Genomic DNA, 18758 nt, shown 5'->3' on the forward strand with positions numbered 1-18758 from the left:
TATATCTCAATGCCTTGAAAAGTCAAAACCTTTAGTGAGATGCATTTTTATTGATAGAATCCCAAATATATTGATTTAGTTTGGTTAAAAACTAGTATATAAGAACGTTGAAACTATTAAGGGAGTGATCAACGGGTTACACTTACATAAAGTTGTACATGTGAACCACAGATTAAGAAAAAAATATGGAATACGGAACCGGAATCCTGGCGGAATCCGGAATCCGAAGTCCGGAATCCTGATATTAACAATGACGACAGAAATAATTCACTTCAGCAATGCTCAATAAATAAAATAATATACTCTAAGGGAAAAAAACCTTTTGTTGTTGTTTATTTTCTTAAATTTACTTAACTTCAACCACAAAGTGTAATTGTGTAAGGTATAAAAAATGACTTAGTTTTGAACAACCCCTAGCTATATATCTGGTCAGGTAGTTCAAAAGGGAGATAAAGTTATCCATTGGGTAAATCCGACTATTCAGTCAGGGTTAGTGATTTTTCGGGTGGATAGAGTTACCCATAGCTTGCGAACAGGCTCTAGTGTCTATAATTATAGTTGGTGTTGTAGGAGCGGCATTTCATGTACAAACGATGGTACTCGGTTGATTATCACACTCATCGCATCGAAATATCGCCGTGATTAGATGCAAGTTCCTGTAAGTTTACTACATATGCCGCATTTTCTTAACGGCTGAAATTTGGACGGAAACGGATTAAGATCTTCATAACTCAACTGTGTTGTATTGCGCTTCTTTACCAGTTAAAAGCATCATTTTCTCGTGCGCCAAAGAGCCGGGATCCCCCGGGATCCCCGGGATTCTGAAAACGTGAGGCTAGCGTGAAGACACAAAGAGGAACCTTACTCGCCACGCGCGACCTTGCCATTGCGCATGCGGGATCCACGTTATATTAATTTGAGCTATTAAGATATCTACTTGGCCAAAATAACTCAAAATGCCTTGATTGAGACCTTTAAGCGCGACCAGCATTCTCGTTCCTATAGTTTATCCCCAGCTCTAAAGGCCGCGATCCTTTTTGCACCTAAAGAACCAAAGGAAAAGAATGTTGGTTTGCCCTGCACCAATCGATTGCTCAAGACTTCGAAGAAATCGATATATTGTATCGGTCTCTGCTACATCAATTTATTTTATCATTTGACTAGTTTGATTCCTGTCTTTGATCCAACGTACATGAAACAGAGTTGAACCAGTCCACAGAAAAACACTTGTAGATTTTGTCATCACGTACCAAATCTTCTTTGATTTACATCCTCATATCCATTATCAGGAGGAACGAAGATTAAAAAAAATTCTGTTCAACTATCAGAAAATTCAGAAGAAGCGCAGCAGTCATCTGTCATGTGATTTCGATTTAATCCCATTTTTCTGTTGGAAGTAAATAAATCGACTTTGTACCAAAAGAATCATCACTTGAGCTAGCCAACTCAAACAAGTTTTCCGATTGGAGGAGAACGTATCACGTGTCATGGATCAAACACATTAATTTCCTAGGGAATTAATGTATAGTCAATTCAAAATAAAGGATTCCCAATCTTACGGTTCTGCGATTATTCTGATTAACTCGTAATCAAGAATTATACAAGTGTTACTCAAAGGAACTTACTTCATAATAGAAAGTTTACGGGAGAGAAAACTTTGAAGAGATCAAGCTAAGGTAAGGTGTTGCTTTTGAACATTGCTTATTTCTGCGAATGAGTTGTGGGCAGACGTTTTTTTATATATATATATATACATCGCTCGCCTCTGGTAGCTCTCTCCACAAGAAGTCTCTCACATGTGGGAGATCGGAGGAAAACTCTTTCCAGTTATAGCTAATTTGAACGTAAAAACTGTCGGTAATATCAGAAACTCCCACTGTTTATACAGTAGGCCGGCATAGACGCCGCCCGGGGGGGAGGGGGTTCTCCCCATATGGGCTATAGGTATGTGCGGCCCCAAAGGGTATGGTTTTTCAGCTGTTTTGGTCATAAATAGGGTATCGATTTTCGCTGATTTTGGCCATTTTGGTCATAAATAGGGTATGGTTTTTGCACCCCAGCCTTGATATGGGTATGTTTTTAAAAAGAAGCCACTTTTTCGTCATTATCGAAAAGAAAATCAACAAAAGCCCTTCACAAATTACGTTTACGGTAATTTAACATTGGTCTGAACTAGGGAACTTATTATAACGCAGGTCTGAAACAGGGTTTTGATTTAAGGCTTAGGTCATAAATAGGGTTTTGAATTTTTGGTCAGGTCATAAATAGGGTAGGGAATATCGCAGATTTTGGTCATAAATAGGATAAGGGTTTTGGGAAGCGGGCCGCACACCCCCACCCGATTTTTCTGGGAGTACCCCCCCAGGAGACGCCGTCACTATCGGTTACAGAGTACGTAGGAAATTGTCCAATTTCAAAGCGAATTAGTCGTCTTGGCTTCGATATCAGGTGCTTTTGCTTCTAGCAGGGCCTCTCTGTCCACCCTGATATAAATTACCTATATACACTAAAGAAAGATGTCAGTCTATAATTATGTATCTGTGAAGGGATGAATACCAACGTTGTCACGGTGAACTCAAACGCAACTTCCTATGTACATGTAAATCAAATCCTAGCTTCTCGCCCCCAGACGTTCGCATGGCAATTCTTGGCCAGCATGCACAGAATAGCAGTTCAGTAGCAACTTCGTCTTGATTATTCTAGTCAGTCTGTCGTAAATGCACCGCCAAGTAGAATCAGCTTGACAAACAGGTTTCTTGACTCACATACAGCAGTTACGTCTGTGCAGAATATTTAAGCCGCCCCTTGGCTTTATTTGCATCAGTGTCGGAATGCAATGAGATCGTACGCAAAAGTAAAGGAAACAGGCAAACTACCTTAATTTGCTGGACTGATTTCTTGTCGCTGTAAACCCAGTGAGATCGAAGACATTTGTTAAAGAGCGATATCGTATTATCTGTTTATCCCGAAGACTGACAGATGAAGTGAAGTGGAAAAGCTCCATTTCCTCGAGCTCTAGCTCGCTCCCACTGACTGAGCTGTTCGCGTCCATATTTTAATTTGCAACATTGCGGCAGACATCCTGATGATAAACTGATAACCTAGGTTGGTTAAAGATGGATAAACATTAATTAAGATCTTGATTAAGGGAAAAAAGACCGAGGGAATTATTATTGGAATCATCTTGGAATGCTCTGTTGATTTTCGTGGAATTACAATAATGCAACTCTATTTGTTTTTCTATTGCAGCAAGTGACATGTCAGATATAGCTGGAGAAAGGTATAAATCATTGTTAATCGTAAACGAATCAAGCAATGCACAGGTCACTCTCTACCTTTATCCCACATGGGATTTCATTTGCTGGCTTTCCTTCGAGTCAAAAATAATCAAACCAAACGGCGGGAAGTACCTTCATCGCAGCAGTAAGGGTTTCAAGTTCAAGCTCGAGGCTATTAAGTTTGAAGATGGCCGTCGATCAAAGCAGACCCTCCAAGAACTTGAGGAGTGGACTGAAGACAAATTACTCAAGATCACTAAGTCACTTGATATCTCTGAGGGAAGGCTGGAAGATTTCCCAGAAGAGAAAACAATATGTTTACGAAAAGTACAACGAGACAAAGAACTGAAAAGTACCAGCGGTAGACGAAATCTGTATGAGATTTTGGGTTTAGACATGAAGCAAGTTCGAAAAATGCCAAAGCAAGACCAAATCAAAGCCATCAAGAGGGGGTTCCAGAGAGAAATACAGCGCTGGCATCCCGATAAAAATTTTGGCGATGATGAGAATGCAAAGGAGATAATAATAGCACATGAAATTCTCAAGGATGAAGAAAAGAGAGCACGTTACCACAATGAGGCTGACTACGACAATGGCTGGTTGTCACTAAAACGCTTCAAAGCAATTTTTTGGCCCGAATGCGTCACAGAGGAGCAAAAGAAATCCCGCAAGCATAGAATGATTATGTTTGCTTTGTCACTTGGAATTGTAATTGGAGGCATTGCCCTAACTGTCTGCACAGGTGGATTAGCGACACCAGCATTAGTAGCCACTGGAGGGGTGCTTGGAGGTGGATTAATTGGAGCTGGACTGCAGTCCTTACAACACACTGTGAGCAGAAAGTCCGTTGTTGATGAGTGTGACAAAAAGCAATGGCTGATCAAAGCAGGGATCGGGTTTGTGGGTGGAGCTGCAACCGGAGGTGCGGCTGTAGGCATCACAGCAGGAGTAGCGGGCCTCGGAGGCGCCGCCATGGAGTCTGCTGCTCTCACAATGGGGCAGTACGTAGGAATTGGAGCCGGAAGTGGCGCTGTGGGTGGAGCTGCATCATCCCTTGCCACAGATGCTGGCAGGAAGTTTGCGGATGGAGAGAATGTTACATGGAAGCAGGTCCTTGGTCATGCGGTATTAGGGGCTGCTGTGGGTGCTGCTGCAGGAGCAACTGGAGGTGCTGTAACCAAGTCCGTTGTTGGCATTGAAGCATCTGCAGCCACTGCAAACCTCGAGGGAGAAATTGGGGAACAGGTTGCTATACTCACTGGAGCAAGACGTCTTGGCAAAATTCTCGCCCAAAGAATTCCTCGCGCGTTAACCGAAAACGGAACGGAGGCGGTCATGGGTTCTGTCACTCAGTTTACTGAGGAACGACTCGACGATTCTGTGGAAAATCGAAGCCCCGGGAAGCACTTGGTGGACGGAGTCCAGAATGTGGCTGTTAGCAGCGTGAAAGGTCTTGTTCAAGAAAGCGGTAGTGCTATTGCATCGCATGCGTGGAGCGAATTCAAAGTTGACAAGCGGGTAAAGAAGGAGCACTCTCAGCAGCTCATCACTCCTTCAGTTGATGATGATACGAGCGTGATCGGACCCCGTGTGGACTGTGAAAACGAACATATCACTCGTGGAAGAGTCAGACGGGAGTTATCTGAAGAAAACAACGAGCATCGGATCAACTGGAGAAACGATAGCAAATACTCGTTTTCCTACCAGCCACTTGTCCCGGAGGAAGATCAAGGAGCCACGCTTAGCACAATCTTTGAAGAAGATGGCGTCCGTGACCAATCCGACGATGAAACTGTCAGGCATAGCACAGTTGTTGATCATGAAGATGTCGTCCCCGTACAATCAAATGTCAGTGATGAACCAGAAGACTGCAAAGTGAAATATATATCTGAGGGTGCTTGGATCTCCAACATGATTGTCAGCTATTTCCTAAAAGGCAAAAGAAACACACAAGAAGTTCGTGGGAGCGGAAAGTCTGTCACTGTTCCAGGCAACGCAACGCGACTTGAGGTGAAATTTCAAGTGAAGCGTCCCTTTTGGGGAGATATCAAGAAATACGATCGTTTCAAAAGGTGTTGGTGCGAGCCCGATCAGCCTCATGTCTTCAAGTACAACACTCCACCACCACTTCGCACGTTTACCATCAGTGGAGGCCTATGGTATGAGGCCGTCATGAGAGTCAGCAATGAGTATCACGACGAGACAAAAGAAATGTGACTTGCTGAGGATCGCTATCTGTTCTCTTCGAACTGTGACATCAACCTCGTTCCCAGGGTCTTTCTCTTGCTCCAGGAGGCGGGAGGAAGGTAGACCTGGGAACGAGGTTGAATGTAACTTTGTGCGATTTCAAACTGAATGTCGGAACTGATGTTTATTTTTTTTTTCTACATCCTGCGATTGACCTTAAAAACTCGCTTTATTACAATAGTAAATAGTTTTCCTTTGTGGAAATAAGTTTTCTTTCTTTTCTTGTCTTGTTGACAGGATAAGCGTGTTTGAAGTTTCCCTACCTGATCTTACAACCAATCACAAGAATTCAAACACCTGTCTTGGCCTAATGCATCAGGCAGAATCCATGAAATGTTTTTCTCGCGCCCAGTTGTTCAAAGTACGTTGCGTGACGACTTTCGACCAAACCAACGAAGGGCTACTTTCGATCTATCGACAAATAGTTCACATACACAGAAATAAGTTTTGTGGCAAGAAAATATAATCTAACGTCTAATTTTTTCCAGAACATGTAGTGTCAGTACTCCATGCAAAATGAACTGGATTCACCATTATGGTATCAGAGGATATTTTATTAGCTCAAAAGAACACTGATTTTCAGATTTATGTCAGAGGTCACTTTAACTTACTATTAGTTCAAAGAATAACTGGTTTTGTTTAGGGAAGATCTCATTGTCTTCTCCCAGGTATAGGAAATTATGTTATTAGATCAAAAGAGGCTTGGTTTCAGACAAGATTTCTTGTCATTTTATAAATAACTCACACTTAACAAAATAGTACACAACAAGGCATAAAACCTAGATGAATAATTAAAAAGAATAGAAGAGGCACCGTTTGTTAAAGATGCAAAATATGTCTGGTAGTTCCAATCATTTATTCATAAAAGCAAGTTCTTTGTTTATTTTTGCTGGTTTGCATTATTTATGAAATATGACAGGCTTCTCTTCCAATCAAAAATGAGCGCGACGTTTGAATTATTTCAACCCAAATTCGCTCCTAAGGCCCTCGTTCTTCCTGGTCTTACAGAAGTGAAGGGCTTGGAAACGAGACTGGTGTGACAAGAGACGGTTTTGAGCATGCGCACTTGGTCTGAAAAGTCATACTCACACCTCCGTCTCAAAAATCTGAACGGGAAAGAAAAAACAAAAAAACCACAAGGTTTTTTTTTAAGTTAACCAGGGCCATGAGTAAGCCATTTTGCAAAATACACTTTGTTTCCCACTAGATAACGATAAAATACTGCGCAATGTCACTTTCTAGGGACAACAGCACAGTTTCTACAACAAGTTACACAACTGACAACCACTCAAATTGATTTGCTGGATTTCTCGCATTATACTCTCCACTAAACAATAAACTGTATATATAGAAATAAAAAAACTTTAAGCATCAAAGAAATATCTTTCAATTTTGATTCTTGACATAGTAGTATATGTCAATAGATTACTTAAGACTAAAGATCTTATAATGAAAATGATTTGCCCATTTAATTGCTCATAAATATAATGTATGGTGTTGAATCACAATTCCAACCTGGAAATCTGTTTTTATTGATTACCCAGGATAAAAGTGATAACAGTCGATAATGGGTGCTTTGATTTCATTTCTGAAAGTTCTCACTTCTCAGTTACCAATACACAGTTATAATTTGCGCCACTTTTGGCAACCTATTTTTAGCTCTTCTAAAAACGCTGCTAAAAACTGTTTGAACTGACATTGTTATCCTTTTAGTAACAAAATACATTTTCAAGACTAACAATAATATTTCAGATGACAGTTTCCTACTGAAAAACATGGCCATACTGGGAAAACTTGGACAACCTGGGCATAACACGACTCCAACCCCTCCCCTCCCTCCCCTAAATCTCCACAACTGCCACCCCCCCTTACTTCTTACTGCCAGTTCACAACACAACCATTGCCCTTGTTGTGCTTGTTGTTTCTTTCAAAAATACTGCTTATTAAATTTACAGCTAAGTATTAAACATTTTCTATTACAATTCATCCCTGAGTAAGGTATATCTGTTATAACTTGGAGCAAGTTTTTTGAACACTGTCTCTGGCGGTGAGGTTTGTTCCTTTTTGCCTGATCCGCTTCCAGTTCTTCCTGTCTTGCCTGTCTCAGCTTCAGTTTCTGTACCTTGATTTGTTTCTGTTCCTGTGTTATCATCAGTCTGGTCAGCAGTGGGATCCTAAATAGAATGAAAGAATTCATGATCTCAATCCATTGAATTTTTTTTTGAGAGATACAGAAAAATTTTAATAGGGTAGGGATAAACCAAGAATGAACAAAGATTGACACAGATTGTGGACAATGTTACTACCTCTTGCTCTTGTTCCTGTTCAGGATCTGGTCCATGGTGAAACTCTCTGTGAAGCTTTCCGGAGTGCAAATCTTGAACAAACTTCCTTAGCTTTCCTGGTGTCCTACAAATGACAAAAACATTATCATTGGCACTTAGAACAAACAAAATCTTTCCTAGTACCTTACTCGATTATCCACCATACACTGTACATACTTATACAGAGGGTTAGTGGCACAGAAGTCACCACAGTGATAAACCGGTTACAACAGGCTACACCATGTGACTGCTGGTCTTTGAGGGAAGAAATATGACTCTTATCATTAAAAGCTGCTTGTTACACCTTCAAGCATCTAATCACATTAAAGGAAGTCTTATCCCCTCTACTGGCACATTTTCCTTATCTCGTAACCGACTCAAGAAATTTAAAAATCTCGTAAATACCTACTTTCCAACCTTGAAGGCAAATGAAAATTGATTTAAAAATCAGGAAATTGGAGAAATCAAGGGGTAAAATTACAGTGTTCAACTGAGGGGAGGGAACAAGTTTTGGTTTCAGTTACCAGGAGGTTTGAAAAAACTATTGTGTAATGTACCAGTGGCAATTTGCTCTAGCAGCAAAGGTTTCTTCAAGTTTTTGCACTTACTTGATATCATCAAACTTTGGAAGAAGATACATGTGCTTAAAGCTGTCAATGGCAACAAGAGGAAGGTCCTGAAAATATAACATGATGAACAGTCATTTGACAAGAGGACGGTACCAGTTGTGGAGGATACATTGTATGGAGACCTGTCACTACACTTTTAAGTAGACTGAAAAGACATTAATAGGGGGCCACGGCAGAGTGCACACAGCTACCCAAGAATGCATGAAACCAGCCTCTCCCTCCTAAAGAAATTATTTTGAAATCTAGTGTCTTAAAATCTTTGCAAGGACATGTTTTGGTAGATTACCTGTATGACTAGAAACTACTCAAATTCAGTGTAAATGACCCAGGTTTTCCACAACATCTGCACAAACATCAAGCAAACTATGATTGTGGAATCTATTTGCACGTCTATGCTTGTTGAACCACAGCATGCAATGATTGCGAACTCCAACTAGGAAATGGATGCTTTACAATTTTTTTTCAAAAGTATTTAATAACTGTAAGACTTCTTAGCGGCAGTAATGGTAAAATGCTCAAGCTGATGATGATGATGATCATCATCATCATCATTAACTGAGTTTTTGTAATCCCTATATACCTCTGGTCCTTTCCCTAGATGGTGGAGTGGATGAGAAAATTTCAGGCCATCAGCGATGAGAAAATTAACACTTCCTGCAAAAAAATAAAAAATAAAAAATTACAAACATACAGACCTACATGTATGCTACATTGAGGCAATAACTTGGTCTTGGTGGCTTTGTGACTGAAGAAACATTTTGCTGGCAGAAAGCTGCTGTTGAGAACTAATGGTTTTAGGCAGTGATGATAAAAGAAGCAATGCAAAAAGATGTGATAACTTGTTGTAATCATTAATTAACCACTTATAACCTTTTTACAAAGCATGCAGGAAGTGAGGAGAGAATGAAACAGGTGAAGAAAAAACTCATACCATTTGATTTCTCTTAACTATGGTCCTACATGTTCATAACAAGAAACTCTGTGTACTGGTGCGACATCCATCACTTCACAGCAAAAGGCAAATAATTATTAAAGTTACAATCTTAGGCTTAAAGGGTAAAAATCATTGCCACAGTAGTATAGGGAGGTGCAGTGGCCTCATGGTTAGTGTGCTCGTCTCCAGATCGAGTGGTGTGGGTTCAAGCTCTGGCAGGGAACATTGTGTTGGGCAAGACACTTTACTCTCACAATACCTCTTTCCACCCTAATGTATAAATGGGTACCAGCAAATTTGATGCTGGAGGTAACCCTGGGATGGACTAGCATCCCATCCCGGGGAGCAGAAATTCCTCTAGTCGCTTCATGCTAAAGAAACCAGGATAAGCTCTGACCCGATGAGCTACTTGGCTCATATGCAGACTTAACCTTTAAAAACCTACCTACAGTAGATTAAAAAGGGGTTCCAGGCTTACCTTTCTCTTGAATGAGCTGTTTAGCAACTTCTGATTTAAAAAGCTCAATGCTGGCAGTATCTTCAGGATGGTGAAACAGCAGAAGAAATGGAAGTCCTTCTTCAGTCAGCTCTTCTGCATTCTCAAATGTGATCTCTCTAACCAGAGGAATGCACTTGTCAGAAACCCAAGTCTTCAAGAGATCATAGTTGCCAAGATCTCCCATGTACACCATGTCTGCTTCTGGCCCTCGCTATATTAAAAAAAATAAAACATCAACAAGAACAACAATAAAATTAATATTACATATAACTGCACATTTAACTACAGAAATTGTCAACAGTGTGTGCATACTGCAAAGGAGAAACAATACCCTGTACTAAAAGTACCAGGAATCCTAAGCTAATAAGAGACTTAATGAGACAGTGAGATTATGTGCACTGGTATTAATTACAGATTGAATCAGTTTCCACTCACATTTTGAGGTCTGTAGGCAATATTTTCTCCAGTTTGTCTTTCTTTGAGGGATGCATCCCTACAAAAACAAACCCAGGCAACAATTGTAATTTATAAAGCTAAGAAGTTCTTCAGAGAAAAAAAAAACTTCTAACAGTTACGCACAGTTTCCTAATAACTTCTGAAACTAATTACTGACAGTAGTATCTGCTCATTACCATTGTATATGCATATATGCAAAACTCTACTAATGACATGGCAATTCTACTAGGGAGGGGAAGGGGAGGGGGAGGACAGTAGTTCACATGGTCTAAGGACATACTTCTTGAAATATATACTGTATATAATGTACATGTACCTGTAGGACATTTAAACTGTCTGTTATGTGCTTTAAAATGTGTTGAGATCGTCTTCAAGAAACAAATAAAAACTTGAGAACTACTATCTCAAAGATCTACAGTCCAACCCTTATTAACCAGCCACCTGTTAAATGGCTATCCTTATTAGGTGACCAGTAATCTATGTCACAATGAGGGATTTTCCATAGTTTTTACCTCTATTAAGTGGCCAACCCCTTTAAGCAGCCACTATCCATTTCTCTGAGGGTGGCGGTTTACTAATAGGGGTTGGACTGTAGTTAGTTATTTTTATATTGTAAACTTTCACTATAAATTCACTTGAAAAATATTAAATTTTTGTAACCTACCCAACTCCTACATGAAAATGACAATCATCTCTGAACTCCTCAGCCACCTGCAAATTAATTAAAAGCAGTTTAAAACTTTACAGGGTATTTACGAGTTACTACATGTAGATTATGCCACTCACAAGTTGCTCAAGTATATAATCACACTGTCTGATAATATAACATTAGTAAGTTCAGGGGCTTTAAAATGTTTTGAAGTAGGCATCTGCTGCTGGAAGAGTAGGCGGCTGTGACAAGTTAGGGGCCACAAGGCCCCTCATTCTAGGGGGTCTGGATCATCTCCCCTCCCCCTTGAGTCTGAAGTTCCTCTGCCACCTTAAAGATTTATCGATAAGATACAATACCGAGCTTGTTAGACACAAGCTGATTGCTATAACCAGTAACCCATGATATATAATCAAGTAGGCAGCGGAACTCTTGGCGGTCGCCGTCTTGTTTTGAAAACACTGAGTAAGAGACATGACATTTGACTGTACTATGTACCTTTTCAAAGTTCTTGTAACTATCACTGTCTTTATTCTCCAGGTAACCAATGATGCTTCGTTTTGAAGACTGGAAAAATAAAACAAGAAAACAGAATCTTCAATTAATTTGGGGTGCTTTTCAGTTGAGTGTTGTAAAACCAAAAATCAAAGGTTTTTAACTCTGGTCAGTCAAAAAAGACCCCCGGAGACAATCCAGTGAAAGAATCGGGCACAATAGTATATAAATTTTTCAATATATTTAAATTTCCATCATGACTCTGAGGCTTTCAGCCCAAAATGGCTCATTTCCTTGAATTCCTTTGTCTGATAACTCTCAAAAGAGGCTTGATAAAGAAAAATAACTCCAAATATAGAAGTTCGGTAGAAAGCCTCACTATGTGCCATGCCAGAATTTTGATATTTTCTAAGAAAACTTCAGAAAGTTTCTTTTTTTCAACAAGAAAAAGTTCAACAAGACATTCTTACAATTTTTGAGGTGAATACCTGTATAAACTTACTGAGTTAGGTTGGGCCAAATGGGAGAATATCTGGCTCTTGGACAATTAACTTACACCCACCAATATTTTAAGGCAAACATTTTCCCAGTTGGCTCTCTCCACTACTCCATACTATAAGCTCATAACCCTACACATGAAAGTGGATATTTATCGGTGCTGTGAAAGTACACACAGCACATAGGGATGTTTAAAAAGTCATGACTCTACACATACAATCATGTCTTTTACCACTTGCACAGCAATATGAATGACATTGTTACTTATCTGCCTTTAATACCAGCAAGACTAATGAAACAATATTTTGCTTGAATGTTCTTATATTGTACCAAACTTACATCTACATTGATATCACTTAATGCATGAAATTCCATGACTTTGCTCTTCATTTGTTCCCTGATGTAGTTTGAGAATGCATCCACAGACCGCTGGCCTCTGTATTCCCTTCTGTTAACCTAGAAGAATGATTCACAACAGTGTCTCAAGAAAAATTTTATCAGTCTGCAAGGAACGACAGCTCAAGTAGTCTGCGCGTGCTCGAAGGAAAACAGAGTTTTCAATATTTTATGACGTCAAGATACATGAGCACAAAAAGCAAACTGACAGTGAATTTTCTAGGGTTTCCTTCAGTGAAATTCCATAAAATTTGGCAGACTGGTAGTAAATATTTTACATTTTAGTCAGAGCTCATTTTTCAGGGAAATCTATATGACCAGTTTTTTTTCCCAGCAGTCATCATCATCAGTTCTTGAGGCACCAGTAGGCACATAAGGCCACAGTGGTAAAAGACATAAATTTGCAAAACTCGAAAAATCTGCCTTTACAAACCCTGTAGACTGTTTTTGAGTTAAAAATTCATATCTCGCGGGATGCCATGTGCTGTGAAAATTTTGGAAGATTTCACCAAAGAAAATTCAAGAAAATCACAAATAAAATGGTCCATAAAAAAGCAAAAAAACACATCTGTCTAGGCATTTATAATTCAAGAATAAAACCCAAAACTTTATCAGAGATGTAGCAAAACACTATTTAAAGGAGTTACGTCGCAGTTTGTGCGTATTGAAAAGTTTAGCCTCAATTTTTCAAATTTGTCATTTCTAATCTGTGTCAATCTTCCCCATCCTTAGTCATCCTTGTTCCTTCATGGTTTATCACTATCTCTTTGGTGTTTTTCTATCTTATTAAACTGTTATTTTCAGGTTTCCTACCATTTAAAGGTAATTTTGTATGTGGCCAAAATAACTCAAAATACCGTGACTGAGCTCCTCTAATCATTGCTTATTACATGTAATAAGTTTGAGAGGACTGGGTGTAAAAACGAATGTAAACACGGCATTCAAAACATAACACTTGCGTGCGTAATGCCATAAATGATTACCCCATGGAGCCACCTTAGGGTGAAAATTGCCTTACTCAACAATGGCTGAAAAATTAACAGGAGTGATGAAAACTATCATTCAGTAAAAGCAGATGCATAAATCCCAAAAGGCGTTATATGCTTCTGACAAAAGCTAACAGTGTTTGCACACCAATCAGATTTGACTTTTGAATCTAATGTAGATGTGCTACTGATAGAAAGAAAAAATAATTATGAAATAAATAACTTATTTATTACAATCTATGTACCTGTGCATTCCTCCAGACTTTCAATGTTGGATACTTGGTAATATGAAATTTTTGTGCAATTTCCTGTTCTGATTCACAGTCTACTCTGCCAAATACTACACCATTCTACAAAGAAATGGAACAAAACATATTTTTAAAACTTGAATTTTGTCAATAGTGCTCATGCAGATGGAACTAAGTTTACCAAAATAAAGGTGGCTAAAATAAAAAAAAAAAGTTTACTATTTCAAACAAGGAAAAGCTTCAAATTCTCTGAAATTTATACAAGTAAGTTTGGCATGAAAATTGATCAAAATACTAGACTAGGAGCCTAGTTTTGTATGCACAAATAGTCAATGAAGCTGTTGCAAAACATGGAACTATAAATTTCATGGCCATTACGATATATTACTTATCATCCTTGTACTACGAAAAAAGGAGATAAACTTACTGGATACTCTTCGTGAACAATATCAGATGCTTGATCAAAAACCGGAGCCAACATTTGACTGAACCGACACCTGCAACGACAATGCATGGACAAGTTGAACACAAGGTAAACAAGACCCCAGCTATGAACGTCCACCTTGAGAGCATAATATTTACTGTGCAATTTGGAAATTTACTGTCGGGAATTCTGAAAAATGTAGTTCTACTTCAGATTTTCTGGAAAACTGACAACAATCTATTCCCAAGGCATACACACATTTCTGAAAAGTTTTTAAATATCAAAAATTTATTTTCCATTTGAGTATGCTGGGAAGTTGGTTGAAAGGTTCACATCTTGGAAATTCGGTAATTCTCACATTTTCCAAAAATTGACCCCAAAATTTCTGTACCATTGACGTCAGGTTCAAAAGTGTCAGAATATTTTGTACCACATGTTATTGTTTAAAAAACTACACTGTTTTTCCCAATTTACAATATTGTAATAAATTATTTCGAGGCCTGGAGTGAAATAAAAGTTTTTGTTGTTCAGACAACTATGGCCAGGAATTTTGCAATGAAAGTAGTTGATTTTTCCTCAATTATGTCTCATCATACATATTAAGACTGATGAAGACATAAACATAGACAAAATACACTACAGATATTTTACAAATAGTATTTTCTATGCATCTATTTACAATGTGGCAGAAGGGAACATTTGCAAATTATCTGCGACAGCTGTATAAACAGTTCTGTGTGCTGTTTAAAAATTATATATATTCATTGATATGAGTTAAATTATAAAGACGTTTAGACGAGCAGTTTGAAAAGATGCCGGATTCCAACACAAGCTACATTGTAGGCTGACACAATATACAACACTAAATGCTAAACAAGTCATTAGTGAAGCGAAGAAAAACTCAATTTTGAATAGAAACTAATCAATTGCCCACGCCGATTCATGACATTTTTAAACAAAACAAAACAAAACAACATTGAACCGGCCTGAGAATATTGTTTTGCATTTCAGCTGATGGGAAGCCCTTCAAATTATGCAAAACATAGATCTACACGTTGGCTTCCAAACTTACCAGTCTGCATAAAAATTGACGAATACAACTTTGTTATCGGCTGAAAGAAAAGATGACAACAGAAATCAAATTAATACAGGACGCTTACTTGAAGAATACAATCGCAAACAGTAAAGCGACAGTTTAAACGAAAATCTACTAAGTGTATTTCAATGAAGTGAGCTTCTGTAGCGGCTGGCGACTTGAAGTGAACTTACAATAACATTAAATCTTAATGTCTTCAATCCGTTTAGAACTCTTACCTAATGTTTGATCGAAATTCTGGCCTGTAAGCTGCACAACATGGCCACAAAATGTGGAAGAAAAGTATAGTATAGCCTGCAAAAGGTAATCATCGAGTTAGTTTCTCTATAGTTACCACGAAGAACGAATATTTACGACGTGGCTTCTTCCTTATGTGCAGGCGGGCGATCAAGCGATGCAAAATTAAAAATAGCAATGGGAAGAAAACATCTGAAAATAAGTACGTACCACTAAAAGGCAAATAAGCCACATCTTTGATAAATCCGCCATGTCTAAACAAAAGAGTCGGAAAAATAATTTAGCTTACAGGACTAAAGAAAACTCATGTTTTTCCCGGCTCCTCACTGACACGGCAAATTGTGACTGGTCTGTTATGCGCATGCGACATAGTGCGCCTTTTAAAATTTGCATAATAAAACTGCAGCTGTGATTGGTCAGAAGCTCCCACCGGGAACCAACCAATTAAAATTTAGTTAAGAATGTCCACACATTTTAGCGGGAAAATTCGGACCAATGCGCACGAGCCTTTTGGGTGCAGTAAAAACAGCTGGTTACCTGTCTAGTTGTGCAGTTTATCTGACAGAAAATCGAGAAAAAGGAGAAAGCAATTTTCCAAATATATATTCGTACTCTAAACTGGCTGAAAACCCTCAAAAAGGTATCGTTCTCAAAACTTAACTAACTACAAACTTTGTACAAGGACCGAATAAGAGCGCTCACTACAAATAACATATTTCACGTGGGGTAGGGTGCCGAATCGAGTGAAACAAATCGCTGGTTTACACTGTCACTCCACGAAAAATAAAAATTATAACCAGTCAATAAATTAAGTCAAGAATCTGGGATATGATTGATGATTGATGTATAAATAACCTCACCAAGATTTAGGTTCGTGCGGTTTTTCATTTGCGCGTTTTTCGATAAAGTGTTTCACCCAGATTTATATGAGAGCTTTGTATAGAGAAGCCATTTTAGCGCTCCTCGGAGGGGTACCAACATGGCGGCCGTAAAGTAATAGAAACATCTTTCATTGAGTTTTGCCATTGAAACGAAAGGTTATCACTCTAGAGCTCCGAGCCTCTGATACTTTGAAACTAATACTTCTTCTACTAAAAGACGAAGAAAAGGATTGTTGTTGTTGTTGTTGTTACCGCTGAAAGAACTGATCAGTTAGCAAAGCCGTGTGCGACAATTCATCTTTTGACCTAAGCAAGAGCGTTATCGGGCCGCCATTTTTCTGTCGCATAAACTTAAAAATTCAAAAGTGCTAGCTTTATAACAAAATGAGGAACTTTGTCGAGCTTAAACGTTCCAAAACATCAAGTTATTAGAAGGTATACATTCGATGAAACTAAAACTTCAGGAAGATTGATGACTTTTTCTTTTGGAAAATAATGACTTTGAAAACTGGCTACATTGAGTTTGTCGCTATAGAGACGTGCGAATGGCGAAAAACGCGCTCAAGCAAACTTTAATTTATTATTGAGTTATTTCTTAAAGTAGCTAATATTTACCCACCTGGTCTCTGTTGGTCAAATCATTGTAACTCTGATACTCAGCTAGACGGCTAAACTCCTATTTACTGGGAATTTCTCACCCAGTGAATACTGCTGCTCGAGAATATAACATAAAGGAAGAAATAAACTGTGTTCGAACCAGATTCTTTTGAGGTAGGGTCCCCTGTCCAGAAAGACTAACGCTCTGAGCATTGTAAGCCTTCGGGATAGGGTTTTTTGTTCAGCTACAAATTTATTTCCAATGGTGTTTACACCTGTCATAGAAAAAAGCTTTTCAAATAAAAGCTTAGGTTCTGAAGACGTCGAAAATTAATATCATTAGATTTTCCTCTATTTGCTTAGCTTCAAGTCAAACTGAATTGTTCAAGTGCTATGAAAACAACTTTTTTGTGGAGAATTGTTCGTTTTGGCGCGTTCCTTCTTAGCTAACGCGTATATTAAACACGTTTAGAAAACAGATCTGAGAAAATACGTGCGCTGATTGGTTAAAAATCGTGTTTCTATAACTCGACAGAAACGCAGAACTAGCACGAACTGTTTACGCGTAACGATGGCGCGAGCAAAGAGAATTTACATTTTGATAATCAAAGTTAGCAAGTTGTTTTCCTCTTTTCCGTCGCGGTGTTTTCTAAAGGAAATAGAAAACATGTTCTCCGTGTTTCTATCGAGTTGTAGAACTCGTGAAAGCTTGGGAGAACTCGAAAAAGCTGTGGAAACACTCGCCTGCGGCTCGTGTTCCCACAGCATTTCTCGTTCTCCCAAACTTGCACTCGTGTTTCTATTTAACAATAGAGACCTTACGCAACAGGACGGCTCAAGGAGAGGACGGCAAAATTTCATTGTGTGACGTGCGTGACTGCTTGCTTCGTAAGCTATTTGACGCCATTTCCGGTTTATCACTGCCGTCCTCTTAGCGTTCACGACGTGAAAACAAGGAGTTTGAAGTTCTGAGGAAAACGTGAGTATTTTTATCCATTTATTTTCATCTTAACCTTTAATTTTTTGGATTGAACGATAGAAACAGTCTACCTTTTTAGTTACCAGCCTTTGTATATATGGAAATAACTTTTTTTAAAACGAAAATGAAGCCTACTTGTAAACGCATGACGAAGTGCTCAGACTGGCTTATTTGTGAAAATTTAATTCTCCTTCTTTCTAAGTTATTTCTCTGTAATTTTACAGTTTTATGGCAGTTTCTGTTTCATCTTTATCGTCCGAATTACAATTCTGGTGTAAACTAATCTTTTTCTGCCTTTGAGAGTTGTTTTCAGCAGTGTAAGTGCGGGATATATTTTTATTTGTTGTAAACCAACTTTGAAATATAAATTACATTTGTACAGTATGTTGCCCTATTTACGGACACTTCCACTCTTACGATTCTGTATTTCGTAGTAAAGATAAAAAGAAATCTGAACGATACGTTTCGAAGACTTGTTGATTAGTCTGCTTTCATTATTTCGTTTCGTGGCTGAGTTGGGCTCCGTTTAGACAGAAAGATTCAAGTTTTTGTCGAGGTATGTAAAAGTTTTCTAATGTGATTCGTATCGCACGTCGAATTACACTGATGACTTCTTCGCTAAAATCGAAAGAAAATGCTTTAAGCTTCGGAAAATAGGTAACTTTTTAAGTGAATCTTTTTTCATTTGACTTTATTAGACGTATTTTGCAATGATCGAAAAGAATAATTCCAAGAAAAAGGGAGTATTTATCTCGAAGCGAATCGATCGTCAGAAATATTAGGGCACCGAATTTGGCCAACTTTTTCCGTAATTACTAAGAAACCAAGCAGGTTTAGGCGATAAAACTTCATGACTTACTTACCAGCAGTGAAAGCTACATTGTGAGTAAATTTCCGCTCGTTAA

At 38.5% G+C, this 18758-nt stretch overlaps 3 protein-coding genes across 5 annotated transcripts in view; 2 read left to right on the top strand and 1 right to left on the bottom strand.

Annotated features, from left to right (window-relative positions):
• Positions 1-1460: 1460 nt before the first annotated feature.
• LOC110069038 (uncharacterized) lies at positions 1461-6358 on the top strand. 2 transcript variants are annotated; one of them, XM_020776478.2, is made up of 2 exons: positions 1461-1676; positions 3250-6358. In XM_020776478.2, exon 2 carries the CDS (start codon positions 3258-3260, stop codon positions 5493-5495), a length of 2238 nt encoding a protein of 745 aa, XP_020632137.2. In that variant the 5' UTR covers positions 1461-1676; positions 3250-3257; the 3' UTR covers positions 5496-6358. The 2 variants fall into 2 exon arrangements, with proteins under 2 accessions (XP_020632137.2, XP_020632138.2); XM_020776479.2 differs by lacking the exon at positions 1461-1676 and adding an exon at positions 2472-3105.
• On the bottom strand, positions 6059-15759 carry LOC110069039 (endoplasmic reticulum resident protein 44-like). Its single transcript, XM_020776480.2, has 14 exons — positions 15607-15759; positions 15378-15453; positions 15136-15175; positions 14067-14136; positions 13637-13741; positions 12349-12465; positions 11515-11583; positions 11032-11078; positions 10347-10404; positions 9891-10122; positions 9059-9132; positions 8458-8525; positions 7832-7934; positions 6059-7699 (listed from the first exon to the last, which is right to left on the bottom strand). The coding sequence occupies exons 1-14, from the start codon at positions 15646-15648 to the stop codon at positions 7502-7504; spliced, it is 1299 nt and encodes a 432-aa protein (XP_020632139.1). The 5' UTR covers positions 15649-15759; the 3' UTR covers positions 6059-7501.
• Positions 15760-17686: 1927 nt separating this feature from the next.
• Positions 17687-18758, top strand: part of LOC149113066 (uncharacterized) — a 2328-nt gene continuing 1256 nt past the window's right edge. Inside the window, exon 1 of one of the 2 annotated variants that reach the window (XM_089287818.1) lies at positions 17687-17853. The gene's annotated coding sequence lies outside the window, so the exon portion shown is untranslated. The remainder of the gene's footprint in view (positions 17854-18758) is intronic. The other variant, XM_089287817.1, reaches the window with a different exon arrangement.

Source organism: Orbicella faveolata, unplaced genomic scaffold (genome assembly GCF_042242905.1).
Source record: "Orbicella faveolata isolate gen_17 unplaced genomic scaffold, um_ofav_v1 contig_15, whole genome shotgun sequence".
Classification (NCBI taxonomy): Eukaryota; Metazoa; Cnidaria; class Anthozoa; order Scleractinia; family Merulinidae; genus Orbicella; species Orbicella faveolata.

Coding starts and splice junctions, on each gene's coding strand:
- LOC110069038 (XM_020776478.2), top strand. CDS start 3,258: ATGTCAGATATAGCTGGAGAAAGGTATAAATCATTGTTAATCGTAAAC.
- LOC110069039 (XM_020776480.2), bottom strand. CDS start 15,648: ATGGCGGATTTATCAAAGATGTGGCTTATTTGCCTTTTAGTG. Junction 9,133..9,890: donor ACAGCTCATTCAAGAGAAAG/GTAAGCCTGGAA, acceptor ATTTTTTTGCAG/GAAGTGTTAATTTTCTCATC. Junction 7,700..7,831: donor AACAGGAACAAGAGCAAGAG/GTAGTAACATTG, acceptor CATTCTATTTAG/GATCCCACTGCTGACCAGAC.